Raw genomic sequence first — 18,221 nt, forward strand, 5'->3', positions numbered from 1 at the left:
TAAATAAACATTAGATAGCATCAACAATACATGATTGTTTGCTTTCAGAACAAACAGCTTCTAGGATCGTTACATAACGTCAACAGTTACGGTGCAAAGCCGGATGTAGGTAGCGGTGTGCACTCATAATGCACTCAAAGCCCATGCACCCTTCCAAAAAAAAACCACACACACAATATTCGTTTTTCCTCTCACAATGCCCGCACAAGATATGACCACTCATATACTCACACCGCTCAATTGCACTAAATTGATTCGTATTCAAATTATATTCCCGCGGGTTTTTGAAAATACAAAGCCTCTACAAAAGAGATGATAACAAAATGAAAAAATCGATTTAGCTTCCTCAAAAAACCCGGAAGGGAAAACTTTATTCTCAAGTTAATAAAAGCCTCCCGTCTTTCTTAATATTCAGGTAAAGTGCAACGATCAATAAATATATGACACAGTAAAAAAGTCACTCAAACCGCTATAGATACTTAAAGATCCAAGTCCAAATGCATTGTTTTATTTTTCATATACAGTGATTTCCCCTTTCACTTCTTTTACATAGATAGGCAAGAACACGTCCGTCGACAAGGTAGCATCGCCGATTAAAGCAATAGTATAAAAACCTGAGGTTCAGGGTTCGAATCCTCGTCTACCCAAGCTGATTTGCTTTTACTTTCAATTCTCTATTGTTTTCCAAGAAGTCGCGCAAGGTATGATTTTAATTTCAGAAATCAGAACTACAGTCATACCTGAAATAGAACAGTTTCCAATACTTATAGTCACAGTCTTTGGCTGTTGCCCTGGTAGCTTTAATCATTCGTAGAAACAAAGTCACTAGGACAAAATAGAGGATTCAGAAACTCACATAAAGCAGGCTCTAAAGCTAAATTTTAGTAAAGATTTTAATGTACGATTCAGCAGTTTTTTCGCCTGTCGAAAGACAGTATTTGTTACATAACATTAGAGAAGATTAAACCTATAACCCCCGGGGTACAATAACTAAAGAAGTCAATTTCAAGTATCAATTGATTGTTTTTTAAGACATTGATGGTCCTTTGATGCATATAGAACATTGTTTCGCTGAATGTCTCCAGAAGGTGTTATTTTATTTACTTCAAACTTCATGATAAGGTTAATTATCCAGATTGTGTCAATAGAATGTCAACAGCCGGCTATAATTAATGGAGGTATGTCTCTTGTCAATGAAATATTGTAATATGACCTTTCCATTGTTTGGATCATAATACTCCATAGTGCATTGAATTAGCAAATAGTGTGGAAATGTGATCTAAGAAAGATGAACATAAGACACATACACGGGACTGCACTTAACCCTTTCACCCCTATGTAACTTGAGTAGACTCTACCATGCATTGATCTGGATGAGTCCATTATTGTCTATAGTGGTGAAAGGGTTAAGTATACATGTAGATACAGTATTTCTTAGATGAAATCACATTGCACCATACAGTTGTTTTGTCCTCCTGGGACTCGCCGGAACCACAATCCTTTAACTTATTTCACCTTCATTATTAACTTGCATACCATAAAACAAATATGACGGTTAATCATCCGGTTGAAACATTTCATCATTTAATTTATCATTCCCAATACTTTTACAAATGAAAATAGGACAAACAAGCTCCCATACAGTGTGAGACAAGTGTATTTAAGTACAGTTCGTGAACCTTAAGGGTAAAGGTTTACTTATCAGTGTTTTGGATGAGATTTGAAACCGGATATGTAACCGGATTTAAACAACAAATACACTAATCAGCATTTGTTTGAGACCTTTCATTGAATACCAAACTACATCTAGAAGGATATAAAAGATATTTGTAGATAAGACATAAATCTATCTACATTTTAAACAATTAAAATTAATTGTACGTTTTGAACATAAACAGTTATGTGTTCAATACTGAAACTTAAAAGTACCTAGCAACTTAAGAGTACTATAAATGTGATCCGGGGTTTATTATTATTCAAGCTAGCTTTTACACGTAGAACACCTGTATATGCTTATCAGTCGAGTCATTTATATTTCCTACAGATCTTCACATGTCAGCTTCAATTTGGTTATATTGCCATAAATGAGATTTGAAAATACGTGCCATTTCTATAAGATACTTGTTTATGAGAATTGAAATATCTGGCAACACAGTTAACTCATTCACCCCTGAAAATTCATAATGAGCTATTCCAACCTTTGAGTTGGAAGAGTTCAAATGAGTCTTCAGGGGTGAATGAGTTAATGTAAAATATGTTATCATTTCGCTCTACAAAAATCACTATTAATGTTAGAGCCTTATTTTTTCAGCTTGTAACTAATTCACCCCTGAAGACACATTTGAACTCTTCCAATTCAAAGGTTGGAATAGTTCATTATGACAATACAGGGGTTAATGAGTTAAATAATTGATTTGGAGATGAACGATATTTCTTCTTCTGACAGTGATGTTGTTAAGCTTATCAGATATTTTATGTATTTTTTATTTATTTTTTAACCATTAATCATCATAATTATGATGTTGAATCGACCCTGCTATTTTTTCACATTGTACAACTAAACCTGTGTGAGACCTTTTTTCATAGCTATTGGTTGGCTGAATTACTTGTGTATTTCATTTATATTAATAAGTTTGTCTGACATTTCAAAGAATATTATTTTTTATTTCAAAAAGGAAGTTATATATAACACATGTTCACTGTACACGTTTCCACTTTATTTATACCACATGTATTATGTTAACTTACCCCTCCTTGCTGTCGCTCTCCTCTCTATGGCCACTCACTTCATCGATTTATAACAAAATCGTTTCGTTTATAAAACAACTTGATGCTTTGATGATTTGTATAAATCTGCGAGTATATCTCCTGTATTAAGTATGTTAACATATTAATCGGCTTTGAATCAAATCATTTAGTCTGCTAAGAATTTTAACAATTTTGCCATTTTATTGTATTAAGCAACATATATGTTTCTCTGTCTACTAACATACAAGTGATATTAATTAATAACTTTAATTGAATGGAAAAACAAAATTAAAGCTTGAATTCTTTGATTAATATATGATATTAATGTTAATAAGTATGTCTGTGTATAAAATCATTTACCAGCCATTGTTGACCTGTTCGATAAAAGTCACATTATTTCATTGGTCCCTTTAATTTTATAGGAATACAGCAGTTCAACGAATTTTGTCAAAAAGAAGGGGCAGCCGGACAAGCCTATCGGTTTCTTCGCAGCTCTTCGGATCCCTGTAAGTAAAAAGTGTGCTGATGGACTAATATCTCTCATAATTAGCATCCCTGTTACACCTACCTACGGTGTTTACATGTCACAGTTAATTAAATGTTCAAGAGCCTGTTCAGAATAACAGTATTTCTGTGAAAGGTGTCGACTATTTACTGATATTGCATTAGCTATGGCAACGAAACCGATGCGGTTGCATTCACAGTCCCCTAATATCCCTATATACCAATTTTCATCAAAATCGAACGAAGTTTGAAGAAAATCGGTGAAGAATAACAGTATTTCTGTGAAAGATGTCGACTATTTACTAATGAACTTGAAACACAGAATTTCCAAAGATGCAAGTTGACATAGACTATGGACAAGTATAATGGTCAAGTTTCATGATCACTATCATGATCTGATAGGGAAATATGCTATTTATTTGCATACTATGAGGGTCGGTTTTCATTAGTATGCTTTCTGGTAATGCTGTCACTGCCCAAGTTCTCGACATAGACATGCCATTACTTGGATTTGACCTTATAATGATAATTTGAGGTTCTTATATACTGCCTTATCACAACCTATTTGACCTTATAATAATAATTTGAGGTTCTTATATACCGCTTTATCACAACCTAGTTCGTAGGTCGTCTCAAAGGGGTTCGAAAATTATTATCCGTGGTTATAGAGCCTTGGTTTACATCGTGTTTGTTATCAATGACGCAAAAGACGCTTACCCTTCTGGAACATCTGGTCTTATTCTCCTTGCTATTTTCAAGATTCTCCATGTAAATTTTCCTTTGTTGGTATTTAGGCCTTGAGCTATCGATTTTGAGTTTGAATTAAGGTTTTGTTGACACTATGAATATAAGGCATGCATGAAAAGAAACATTAAAAAAAGAATTTGAATATTTCATACGAAAACAAAGGAAAATATACTTGTGTGTCGTTTATACCGTTTTGCTGTACATAAATTTTGTTCTTACAGGGCGTAGTGGAATTTTCTCTGTGTCTGTTCTTTGCCAAATTGGTCAGCTATACCTTTCTCTTCTGGCTACCGAAATACATCAGCAGTAAATGTAAGTGTTTTAATCAGAAACCCAATGACGCAAATGTACAGTTAATTTTTTTCTAACGACGATACAATATTTAAGTATTTCTGACATAGTTTTCATCGAGAAACTGACAATGATTATATCTTTTGTAACGTAGATACTGTATAACATGAAATATTCGTGGTGTAGAAATATTCGTGGTTTTCGTGGTTGCTTAACAATTGAACAACGAAAATAGATGCAACAATTTTGATTAATACTCGTGTCTACTGTTCGAAATAATCTCAATGGCTCCAAATTATGAAGGAAAGTATCTACGAACAGTTCGTGTTATACCGTAGTGTAAACGTACTGTACTGTTCAACATGTTTCTATAGATTTGTAACATAGTCTTATTCTTTTGTTGCAGCGGACATTGATGCTGAGAAGGCTGCAGATTTGTCAACGTTTTTCGATGTTGGCGGAATTTTAGGTATGGAAGTAGTAGTAGTAGTAGTAGTTTAGTATGCTTTCTAGTTTGAATAACACCATTGCAATTGTAGTGAATGGTAGTAGTTGTGTCTTGTGCTCTTATATCTGAAAAGCGCTATTACAAATTTAGGTATTGAAGTAGTGGTGTAGAATGATTTATTATCTGAATAACGCTTAAACAACTGAAGGTATCGTAGAAGTAGTGCTGTGTGCCCTTATTTATGAATAACGCCATTATAGGTTTAATTATCGTAGCAGTCATAGTTTGATATGAGTCCGTGAACGGTATAACTAATATCGCTAATAGTAATTTATGGTAGGGGGTACAACTGCATACGTTATCATCGAAGAGGAGTTCCACTTGGAGCTTTTGTTTTACTGTATTCTCCCTCCTATATAGTAGACGGCGCAATACAAAGGAGTTTTCTGGCTTAGAATAACCTGTCATGACAAGTAATTTGACGCTACTTTTGGTCCTTTGCAATTATATTTCCTTGATAACAAAGTTGGTAAAGTATAGGCTTTGTAATGTAACGGTCCTCAGTGCGACTCCTGCTGATATTGTGCTTTATTTCTTATTTCTATTTTTAAACATTCAAATTGCAAAAAAAATATTTAAAATCCGTAAAATACATTGAAACGTCGTTTGTATGGAAAACGTTTTTCTTTTAAAAAAGGCCTAAACAAATGGTACAAAATGTTGACAATGGTTTTATACTATCCGGCAAAATTAAGTTTACTATCAATATAAAAGGCGTCAGATAATTTCATTACACCATGATAAAATTGATTTTAAATCGTAAATGTGAAATTTGATTGTTCGAGAAACATTTAACACAGAATCAGGACTGCCTTCAACTTCCAATCAAGGCATACCGTGTTACAGAACGACGTTAGGGTCATTTCAATTTTTCAAGTGATTTTGATTCCACAATTTTACACAGTTAAAACCCACTTGTGACGTCATTATCCTGTGTGACCGCGATTGTTGTTAACTAAGTGCAGTGCCACACAGCGTTCTGTCATGGACAACACCAAACGTCGTTCTGATTCGACGCCATTCCTCGATTAAGTATGTAACGATCCTGACGAGTCGCCGTTTCACGACGACGTCCCGCTCCAATGAGTGGTTTTACATGTCCTACTCATTGATAACCCTGTAATAGGGCACAATATCGTTAATCTTGTGCAATTGATCACTCGCGCCATATGACGCTTTTTTTTGCCGCCCTTAAGCGCCCAATTTCTACCCATCATCGAAAGTCTTAAGTCACATTGCCGTCACATTCAAATTAAACCTGACTGCCTTTGCAAGCGAAGCTTACCGAGGGTACGTGGCACAATTTGCACGTGCATTACTTCAGTGTATCCTGTATACGCGCTCAGAGTATAAAATAGATGAAAGCCAACATCTGAACTGAATGTCCAACAAATTTACTGCGGTTTGGGATTTGTTTTACCTTTTGAATGATGCAGTTATAACATTGGTTTTGCAATAAAATTTATGTTTGACAACAACGCATTTATTTTTAAAGTGTATACTTCAACTTGCCATTCAGTGTATTATATTTTTACCTGATGGTTCCCTTTATCTTAAAGTATGGTACCTTGTAGTGGTGGTATTATGACAGTGTGAAATAGGAAGATTTGAGGACAGTGTGTTATGTTATTAGAAATGGTAATCGTGAGAACAGAATTAAATAGATGTCAGATGAAAGTGAAGGAACTGAAGACAGCTAGAGTGTTGAAAACAAGGAGTTATTGTGAAACAAAATATGAATGGTGGAGATCTGGTCATCAATCAGTGATAATTGAAGGTACAGGCTGGAGCCCTGGGAACCTCTATTGAGTACACCATGATAATTTTAGGTAATATGGCTTCGTTTTCCAATAAAGCCATCACGATCGTGAAGATCAATTATTTCTAGTTGTTAGCACTATACACAGATGTTCTGAATTTGTTCTGCTAGGAAGGCTTTACATAGTCGCTTCAAAGAGGGATAAGCTAGTGTATATGCATTCTCACTTTTATGTGCATATACCAGTTGTCTCCCTTTTGACATAAGACAAAAGCATACTTTAATAATATCTCAAAAAGGATAACTCTATCGTCCTTTAGTATTGCTTGGGAGTTAAATAAACATGTGATACCAACATTTTTGTAAAACGCATCTTCCTATGTCAAATTAGCATATATATTGACGGGATGTGATTCAAAAACAAAATCATGGTCGCGGTTAGGGTTTTAAACGTCACGTAAATGGTATGTTCGGTATTTTGTTATCCACTGTATTTAATTTAATTGGAAATTGATGTTTGATGTGTGATACTTAAGTGTTTGAATAAGTGGTTATGTGCACTTTGTTTTTCAATTGAAACTGACAGATTTAAAAGTCTCATATGCAGTTTGTTGTAAATGTTTTAAAAAAATATGGCCTCCTTTATATCCGGAATGCAATTTTAACATTCAGACCTGTACTCCACCATGCTCTACCCACCATGGCTATGGGTCGCATGGATAAGGTACAAAACAACATACCCCGTACATGTGTATATGCTATATGAAGTTTTAACTCATTAGATCTGCTGTAGCAAGCCTTGTGCTTTCTCTTGTTACAGTCACCGCATTTAACAACTAATAAAAAATATATCTAAAAATTAAATAGTAATTCCGTCTTTGCGTATTGCAGAGTTATCTTCTCTTGGGAGCAGGTATTGATTGTTACGTCACTGGTTTGTGAGAATAACGTCATCAATTTTTGAGAAAACGACGTAATTTTCTCACACAGACCAATGACGTAACAATCAATACCTGCTCCCATGAGAAGATAACTCTGCAATACGCAAAGACGGAATAGGAGGCACGCTAGTCTAGTGGTGGGACGCCTGGCTCGTGACCGAGGGGTTGCGGGTTGAGTCACGTCAGGGCACTATGTTGTATGTTTGAACAAGATACTTTACCCCGCTTGTACGTAATAAGTATGTGGATGGGTTTTGCTGGAATTGTTGAATGCTAGCTGTGAGCGCCGAAATGGATTCTTAGCACTGGCGGTATGCTCAACAGGGAGTTGAGAAAGATATTGGCTTGTTGCAAAGGCATTACAACAACCTCCAATTATTAGTATTATAATTATTATATGATGGTCCAGAAACGTCCCGTTTTTGTTGTATTTGACGTTCTGTCTCGTTTGATAGAATTATTGAGAAATAAAACCAGTAAAAAAGATAAAAGTTTTGAGAGGAAGCACAAGCCAAATTAATAAAATGTAAAAAAATCCAAAAAAAATCGAAAATATAGAATAAATGCATCAATCAATGAAATGCATTTCGAGATACAAAAACGCCAGATTGATAAGATATAAATATCCTGTTTGAGTTTACTTTCATGTTTGGATCGTTTGTGCAGGTCTAATCAGTAATTTATTGATAACCAATTATTATAAATCATATGTTCTTAACATTTCAACACTTAACGTAGTACGAAACCAAGAGGGATAGGCGGAATATCTCGTAAACTCGCTTACTAATGTTTACATTTACAAATCTTTTGATCTTTTGATCTTATGTCCACATTATTTATACATTATGAATGATATGTTAACAAAAATGCATATATACTGCACCAGCACTCACATAGCAGGGTCTTCTGGATCAATGCGTAACATGAAAGTTTATAATGTGCTCTGAACGAAAGTTCTCCGCCTTTCTTATATTCGATTCCTTATATTTAAATTTAGGTGGTATAACGGCGGGGCTGGTATCCGACTACACCGGGGCGAGAGCTACCACATGCGTCATACAACTAATGTTAGCGGCACCTGTAGTGAGTATGTTTACGCGTTGTTGAGATTGAGTGAGATTTCTTCAGGCGAGGAAATGCCTAAAAGCCGATTGGAGAATCTTCCCAAAATTAGTGTTATGAAGTGAGTTGAATTCTTTTTAAAGAATGAATCGCACCAAGGGACAATTCAGTGAGTTTATTGTGCAATTTTGACGTCAGTATAAATCGTGAAAAAAGGTTAGCCTACCATTTGCGCTGCTCTAGTTCTGTACGTATTTGTATGAGGTGGCTAATGTGGAACCTCTTCACAGGACTTTAGATCGTCAAATTCGAACAAGGTAGACAGCCGACATGATCTGCTGCCTCCTTACAGCAATTCTGACGTCTGTTTACACTTTCCTCGCTTACCCTTACATTAGGTAACGACTCTCTAGACTTCTCGGGTTTTATCGTTGTTCGAATATTATGACCAGGTTTGTTATCTCCAAAGGCGCTTTTTACCTGTTGATTGTTTGATACTATGCACGGACTTTGTGTAATGCTACCTTGTCCAGGAGGGTGAAATCACACCATAAACCAGTCGACAATAAGTGGTCGAACCATTCCACCATCTCCTGACGTATGTGAACTTCTGGTCTGATCTTCAAAGCATCGAGGCATGCATGATGAACCTAGCTTCATGAAATCGGACATTTTCGATGTAAATTGGACATTCTTCATCTGTTTTGTTTCAGATGTATATCTATAATCTGTATGGAAGCATCGACCTCGCCCACAGTATAGGTAAGCTATAAAAGGTCTAACTATTTGTTATTTTTTTAAACTGAATAAAACACTGCCGTTTAATGCCACTGCCAAGTTTCGCTTTAGGTTCAAAGTGTGATTGGGAGGTCTTGTTTTCATTTGTTAAATTGTAAACACATTATGTTAACACTTGCACATGTCCTGAGCACAGCTGTAAGCAGTGAGTGAAAGTCTGATTAAACATTAACTAGAACTGAATTGTATGGACATGTAACTATTGGTGATTTTCAGGACTGTCTATACTCTGCGGGTTTATGGTAAATGGTCCGTACGCCCTGATCACCACCGCGGTCAGCGCAGATCTCGGAACGCATAAAGTCCTACAGGGCAACTCAAAGGCCCTGGCTACAGTCACAGCCATCATCGACGGTACTGGAAGTATAGGTAAAATACACAAGAAAAGTTAATGGCTAAGGTCACTGACATTAAAGTCGTTACCGGAAGTATAGGTAAAATACACAAGAAAAGTAAGTTAATTGTTAAGGTCACTGACATCAAAGTCGGTACAGGAAGTATAGGTAAAATACACAGGACAAACTAAGGCCCTGGCTACAGTCACAGCCATCATCGACGGTACTGGAAGTATAGGTAAAATACCATGGACAAACTAAGTTCATGGCTAAGGTCATAGCCATCATCGACGGAACCGGAAGTATAGGTAAAATACCAAGGACAAACTAAGTTCATGGCTAAGGTCACTGACATCAAAGTCGGAACCGGAAGTATAGGTAAATTACACAGGACAAACTAAGTTCATGGCTAAGGTCACTGACATAGTCGGTACCGGAATTATAGGTAAAATACACAGGACAAACTAAGTTCATGGCTACAGTCACAGCCATCATCGACGGTACCGGAAGTATAGGTAAAATACACAAGAAAAACAAAGTTAATGTGGCTAAGGTCACTGACATCATCGACGGTACTGGAAGTATAGGTAAAATACACAAGAAAAACAAAGTTAATGGCTAAGGTCACTGACATTATAGTCGGTACCGGAAGTATAGGTAAAATACCAAGGACAAACTAAGTTAATGGCTAAGGTCACTGACATCATAGTCGGTACCGGAGGTATAGGTAAAATACACAGGAAAAACTAAGTTCATGGCTAACGTCACTGACATTATAGTCGGTACCGGAAGTATGGGTAAAATACACAGGACAAACTAAGTTAATGGCTAAGGTCACTGACATCATAGTCGGTACCGGAAGTATGGGTAAAATACACAGGAAAAACAAAGCTAATTGTTAAGGTCACTGACATCAAAGTCGTTACCGGAAGTATGGGTAAAATACACAGGAAAAACAAAGCTAATTGTTAAGGTCACTGACATCAAAGTCGTTACCGGAAGTATGGGGAAAATACACAGGAAAAACAAAGTTAATTGTAAAGGTCACTGACATCAAAGTCGGTACCGGAAGTATAGGTAAAATATACAGGACAAACTAAGTTCATGGCTAAGGTCACTGACATCATAGACGGTACCGGAAGTATGGGTAAAATACACAGGAAAAACAAAGTTAATTGTTAAGGTCACTGACATCAAAGTCGGTACCGGAAGTATGGGTAAAATACACAGGGAAAACAAAGTTAATTGTTAAGGTCACTGACATCATAGTCGGTACCTGAAGTATAGGTAAAATACACAGGAAAAACTAAGTTCATGGCTAAGTTCACTGACATCAAAGTCGGTACCGGAAGTATAGGTAAAATACACAGGACAAACTAAGTTCATGGCTAATGTCACTGACATCATAGTCGGTACCGGAAGGATAGGTAAAATACACAGGACAAACTAAGTTCATTGCTAAGGTCACTGACATCATAGACGGTACTGGAAGCATAGGTAAAATACACAGGACAAACTAAGTTCATTGCTAAGGTCACTGACATCATAGACGGTACTGGAAGCATAGGTAAAATACACAGGACAAACTAAGTTAATGGCTAAGGGCACTGACATCATAGTCGGTACCGGAGGTATAGGTAAAATACACAGGAAAAATAAAGTTAATTGTTAAGGTCACTGACATCAAAGTCGGTACCGGAAGTATAGGTAAAATACACAAGAAAAACAAAGTTAATTGCTAAGGTCACTGACATCATAGTCGGTACCGGAAGTATAGGTAAAATATACAGGAAAAATAAAGTTAATGGCTAAGGTCACTGACATTATAGTCGGTACCTGAAGTATAGGTAAAATACACAGGAAAAATAAAGTTAATGGCTAAGGTCACTGACATCATAGTCGGTACCGGAATTATAGGTAAAATACACAGGACAAACTAAGTTAATGGTTAAGGTCACTGACATCATAGTCGGTACCAGAAGTATAGGTAAAATATACAGGAAAAACAAAGTTCATGGCTAACGTCACTGACATTATAGTCGGTACCGGAAGTATAGGTAAAATATACAAGAAAAACAAAGTTAATGGTTAAGGTCACTGACATCAAAGTCGTTACCGGAAGTATAGGTAAAATACACAGGAAAAATAAAGTTAATGGCTAAGGTCACTGACATCATAGACGGTACTTTATAGTCGGTACCGGAAGTATAGGTAAAATACCAAGGACTAACTAAGTTAATGGCTAAGGTCACTGACATCATAGACGGTACCTGAAGTATAGGTAAAATACACAGGAAAAATAAAGTTAATGGCTAAGGTCACTGTCATTATAGTAGGTACCTGAAGTATAGGTAAAATATACAGGAAAAATAAAGTTAATGGCTAATGTCACTGACATCATAGACGGTACTGGAAGGATAGGTAAAATACACAGGACAAACTAAGTTCATGGCTAAGGTCACTGACATCATAGTCGGTACCGGAAGAATAGGTAAAATATACAGGAAAAATAAAGTTAATGGCTAAGGTCACTGACATCATAGACGGTACTGGAAGTATAGGTAAAATACACAGGAAAAATAAAGTTAATTGTTAAGGTCACTGACATCATAGTCGGTACCGGAAGAATAGGTAAAATATACAGGAAAAGTAAAGTTAATGGCTAAGGTCACTGACATCATAGCCGGTACCGGAAGTATAGGTAAAATACCAAGGACAAACTAAGTTCATGGCTAAGGTCACTGACATCATAGACGGTACTGGAAGAATAGGTAAAATACACAGGACAAACTAAGTTAATGGTTAAGGTCACTGACATCATAGTCGGGACCGGAAGTATAGGTAAAATACAAAGGAAAAACTAAGTTAATAGCTAACGTCACTGACATTATAGTCGGTACCGGAAGTATAGGTAAAATATACAGGAAAAACAAAGTTAATGGTTAAGGTCACTGACATCATAGTCGGTACCGGAAGTATAGGTAAAATACCAAGGACAAACTAAGTTCATGGCTAAGGTCACTGACATCATAGTCGGTACCGGAAGTATAGGTAAAATACACAGGACAAACTAAGTTAATGGCTAAGGTCACTGACATCATAGACGGTACTGGAAGTATAGGTAAAATACACAGGAAAAATAAAGTTCATGGCCAAGGTCACTGACATCATAGTTTGTACTGGAAGTATAGGTTAATCAGTTGCATAGGAAAAGAATGTAAATATTTGAGATCCAGGGTTTTAATCAGCATTGTACACTTCGAATACTGTGGTGTATTCCATCCTGATTAGGGCCCCGTATCGGAGATACGGGTGCCCCATAGTAATCACCCTGTCTGTCTGTCTGTCCACAAATTTTGTTCCTGGCTGATAACTTTAATATTTATTGACCGATGTACATGAAACTTAGTCAAGATGTTCAGTTTACAAAAATACACATTGAGGTAAAAATTCAAGGTCAAAGGTCGAGGTCATTAGGTTCAAAGGTCAAGGTCAAATTTTACATCTTTTCACTGAAGCACATTTTGTTATGACATTATGTAGCAAAGTTTATCAGAATTAAACAAGGAGTCAACTGATCAAAGGTCAAGGTCATCGGGTCAGGGGTCAAGGTCAAATTTTGTAGCTTTTTACTGGCGAACATTTCACTATGACATTATAAAGCAAAGTTGTTCGGAATTAAACAAAGAGACACACTGAGGTAAAAAGTCGAGGACAAAGGTCAAGGTCATTAGATTCAAAGGTCAAGGTCAAATTTTGCATCTTTTCACTGATGAACATTTTGTTATGACATGATGAAGCAAAATTGATCAGAATTAAACAAGGAGTCAGCTGACCAAAGGTTAAGGTCACTGGGTCAAAGGTGAAGGTTAAATTTTGAACCTTTTCCCTGATGAACATTTTGTTATGACATTATGAAGCAATGTTGTTCAGAACTTAACACAGAGTCAACTGATCTTAGGTCCAGGTTACGGGGTCCAAAGGGTCAAGGTCAAGTTTTGTATTTTTCACTGATGTTTGCTATGATATTAAGAAGCAAAGTTGGTTGGAATCAAATGCATAATTACAAATTTAGGCAGTGGTACGGGGATCCTTAATGTGTTTAATTATTGCTTTACCCAATAGGTGCTGCTATTGGTCCATTGCTGGCGGGTATAATCGAGACAACAGGCTGGAACAACGTATTCTATATGCTGATTGGCTCCGACATATTAGCTTTACTGGTAAGCCTATCCATTGCCTCCCAACGAGAAATTCCCGCCATCCTTCAACGGTACCGCCCCTTAAGACCACTTACCGAGCATAGGCGCCTCTTCATTGGCTTTACCATGTCCGTCTATTGTGTGTCGCTTGTCGGGTTCATGCGTAGATACACTGGTATTATTTAACACACACCGGACCTTAGTGTCAGAATAGGATTTGTATTTGAGACAATCTATTATCTGGTCATATTTGTTACCGTTCCTTTATTTATTTATTTATTTTTGTTAATTTATTAATTTTGTTTGTTTATGTATTTATTCCAATTAAACAGACCCGTAGGTGTAATCAAAATTGATAACAATATGTGTGATGTTATATGGATACAAATATGACAACAACAATGATTCAATGATGAACAGGTTAATAGTGCCATGGCTAAAAAGCATGCTGAGAGATGTTCTGTGAAACGTGATAAAGAGTGGCATATACTATTCAAATGTTACGTAGACAAAGACATAGCGCCATCCTCGATATCCAAGGGTTATGCTTAGTTTTGCTCTCTGCACCCCTGTAATATGTCATAGCAAAATTGAAGGCTCGGTGAGACAAGGAGACTAGTTTGATCCCTTGATGTACATCAAAAGAATTCCGCGGTCATGTAACGGTACAAATTGACAGGCTTTGAAGGCGGGCGCCTCAATCTCCTTTGTAATCTTCAAAGGACAGGTATCAGCCTAGCGATTGGTCAGTTTTTTTACCAAGACCCAATCAAACAGCTATCTTCGTGCCTTCAATTTTGCTATGACATATTCAAGGGGTGTAGATAGCGAAAGTGAACGTAACCCCTGGATATCGAGGATGCATAGACGTAGATATCACTTACATCTACAGTGCTGTTTTAAGCTTCAGGAGACTCGATATACAAAACACACATTGCAGTTATTTGTGACAACAGCCTGAATATACAGAACATGTACATATTCTATGGAGCAGATTGCTTCTATGAAAGTAAATGTTGAAAAATGCGGCATATTTTATATTTGCTGTTAATTAAAAGAGCATACAATCAAAGAATTTAATATTTCATTTGGATATTATACATGTCTTTGTCTCCATGAAATATCCAGCTATGAATATTTTTGGTTTTGTGTCAATTAATGTATATTGTGTGTTGTAATACCTTGTAATATACTAGTGTATTGTATGTTGTAATACCTTCTGATATACTAGTGTATTGTATGTTGTAATACCTTGTAATACACTAGTGTATTGTATGTTGTAATATTCTAGTGTATTGTATGTTGTAATATTCTAGTGTATTGTATGTTGTAATATTCTAGTGTATTGTATGTTGTAATAACTTGTAATACACTAGTGTATTGTATGTTGTAATACACTAGTGTATTGTATGTTGGAATACCTTGTAATACACTAGTGTATTGGATGTTGTAATACCTTGTAATAAACTAGTGTATTGTATGTTGTAATTCCTTGTAATATACTAGTGTATTGGATGTTGTAATACCTTGTAATAAACTAGTGTATTGTATGTTGTAATTCCTTGTAATACACTAGTGTATTGTACGTTGTAATACCTTGTAATACACTAGAGTATTGTATGTTGTAATACCTTGTAATACACAAGTGTATTGTATGTTGTAATACCTGGTAATATACTAGTGTATTGTATGTTGTAATGCCTTCTGATATACTAGTGTATTGTATGTTGTAATTCCTTGTAATATACTAGTGTATTGATTGTTGTAATACCTTGTAATACACAAGTGTATTGTATGTTGTAATAACTTGTAATACACTAGTGTATTGTATGATGTAATACCTTGTAATATACTAGTGTATTGGATGTTGTAATACCTTGTAATAAACTAGTGTATTGTATGTTGTAATACACTAGTGTATTGTATGTTGTCATACCTTGTAATACACTAGTGTATTGTATGTTGTAATATTCTAGTGTATTGTATGTTGTAATATTCTAGTGTATTGTATGTTGTAATATCTTGTAATACACAAGTGTATTGTATCTTGTAATACCTTGTAATACACTAGAGTATTGTATGTTGTAATACCTTGTAATATACTAGTGTATTTATTGTATGTGTATATGTCTTGCTAGTTATTAATGTTTTATATGCGGATAACTCCGATAGTAGTAATACATTCCTGGATTCGGATCAAATCGTGTTTTTAATTTAAATGCCACCTTTAAATGTTTGTTTCCACAATCGTGTTTTTAATATAACTGCCACCTTTAAATGTTTGTTTCCACAGAGGTATTTTTGTATATTGCCATTTTTATTTTGTTATTTTTTTAATTTTTTTTACTGACATGTCAATGTATATTGACAATCTAAGGAATCTCAGTATTTTTGTTACAGTTATTCTGATACAGTATCTTAAATATGTGATAATCAAAATAGTGTTTAATTATCGTGATGAATATTACAACTATTAATGATACTTGTCTTATTTATTTGATATAATATATAATTTTACGTTTGTTGTGTTTTTGTATTTGAAATGGAATGTGTTTTCTAATTCAGTAAACCTTGTTATACTGCCAACATCTGTCCCAAGAAATGTTGACATTATAATAAGGGGGTTGGACGATAACATTGAGGGTATCCTTAAGAAAAAAAACAGAAAAAAAATACCTTGACATTGTTTTAACCCTTTCACAACTGTAGACCATAATGGACTCATAATATCAATGCATGGTAGAGTCTACTCACGTTACATAGGGGTGAAAGGGTTAAGTAAGCGAGGTGACAAATGAAGAGAGGGTTAGTATAGCGAGGTTTAACTCAGACTTGTTTCCTGAAAATTAATTTATCTATTTACAATATTTTGAGCTACATATTTTATATAATAAGTGCTGGAAGCCTGTTTGTTTTTTATGTTTACTAGCTATATATAGTAGCCTAGGTTCCTGCTTGTCAATTTCTTAAATTGGGCTGTCCTATATTTTCAGTACATATATTCAGTTTTGAAATCAAATGTGACATACATATAAAAAGTTATGATTATGTTTGATGCTAAGCGGAACTCAAATGCAGGTGTGTGTTTCTTCAATGATTAATGGAACATAAAAGCCAGGTATATTTAACTGGCATTGGTAAATGTCGACAGCATATATTCAAAAAGAAGAATCTCACGTCAAATATTTTTTCGTCCAGAATTCTGTGTGTTTGGCAGCATTGCATTTGTGAGTGGAGACAATTGAGAGTTATATATTATTGCAATACAGTTTATCAAAGTAATATCTATTTCATACTTTATGAATGGAATTATAGTGATGCAGCCTGTTTTCATGTCATGCAGTACATATACAAGACCACACACTTGCGTTTTTCTAAAGAATCAGAAAGCACGAGTTTATTGCGCGGACGAATATATATTCACGAGTGTGCAGAGCGCACGAGTTAATATATACGTCCGCGCAATAAATGAGTGCTTTCTGATTCGTTAGAAAAACACAAGTGTGTGGTCTTGCTTTTATCACATACCTTCCGTATTTGGCATTTGAGATCGTTACAAAGATTTTATAAACTTTGATATTGTTTGCAAATACCCGAAACTTTTCAGTTCGCCATGACAAGGGGATTCCCATAAAAAGTAGTTCCGGCTAGTATGTAAATACAACATTCCGTATTGCACATATGCAATACAGAACGTTGTATTTCATGGTCTGAAAATTGCTTGTATTACTATAACAAGATTCAACAGGTATGTGATAAAAGATTCATATGTAACGTTATGTTGGCCTGTTGTCTGTATAATACAGAAGCCGTGCTCACAAGTAATCATAGACATAATACGTTCTAAGGCTGTTCTTGTTTACAAGCGCCGTGTTAGTGTATTCAATGTATTATGTTGCTACTACTGTTAAATAAGAAGGACTGAGACCATTTGTTATAATCTCTAAATCTGTTGTATAAGAGGCTCCTACAGTGTTTCATTTTTTTTAATTTTTAGGTCACCTGAGACAAAGTCTCAAGTGACCTATTGCGATCGCCTTTTGTCCGTCGTCGTCAGTCGTCCGTCGTGCGTCCGTAAACAATTTACATTTTCGACTTCTTCTCCAAAACCCCTAAACCAATTTCAATGAAATTTTGCAGAAACCTTCCATGGCCAAAGGTCAACTAAAATTGTGAATTATATGGTCCCCAGCCCCCAGGGGCCTGAGGGGCGGGGCCAAAAAGGGTAAAATTGACTAAAATTTCAAAAATCTTCTTCTCAAGATCCAGATATGGTAGAATCAAATACTCTTCATAGATAGAAGGGTCTTAAGGTGCTTTACTAAA

General features: G+C 35.6%; 1 protein-coding gene across 3 annotated transcripts in view; it reads left to right on the forward strand.

The window, feature by feature from the left end:
* The window catches only part of LOC110445906 (glucose-6-phosphate exchanger SLC37A2-like), a 58,856-nt gene that overhangs the window by 37,599 nt on the left and 3,036 nt on the right, over positions 1 to 18,221 (forward strand). For 2 of the 3 annotated variants that reach the window (XM_021490765.1, XM_021490767.1), the window contains 7 exons: positions 3,171 to 3,254; positions 4,221 to 4,311; positions 4,697 to 4,759; positions 8,496 to 8,581; positions 9,274 to 9,322; positions 9,575 to 9,727; positions 13,819 to 13,916. In XM_021490765.1, coding sequence (XP_021346440.1) covers positions 3,171 to 3,254; positions 4,221 to 4,311; positions 4,697 to 4,759; positions 8,496 to 8,581; positions 9,274 to 9,322; positions 9,575 to 9,727; positions 13,819 to 13,916 — 624 coding nt within the window. Of the gene's footprint in view, positions 1 to 48; positions 106 to 3,170; positions 3,255 to 4,220; positions 4,312 to 4,696; positions 4,760 to 8,495; positions 8,582 to 9,273; positions 9,323 to 9,574; positions 9,728 to 13,818; positions 13,917 to 18,221 lie in introns of all 3 variants that reach the window. The other variant, XM_021490766.1, reaches the window with a different exon arrangement.

Source organism: Mizuhopecten yessoensis, unplaced genomic scaffold (assembly GCF_002113885.1).
Source record: "Mizuhopecten yessoensis strain PY_sf001 unplaced genomic scaffold, ASM211388v2 scaffold2411, whole genome shotgun sequence".
NCBI classification, from domain to species: Eukaryota; Metazoa; Mollusca; class Bivalvia; order Pectinida; family Pectinidae; genus Mizuhopecten; species Mizuhopecten yessoensis.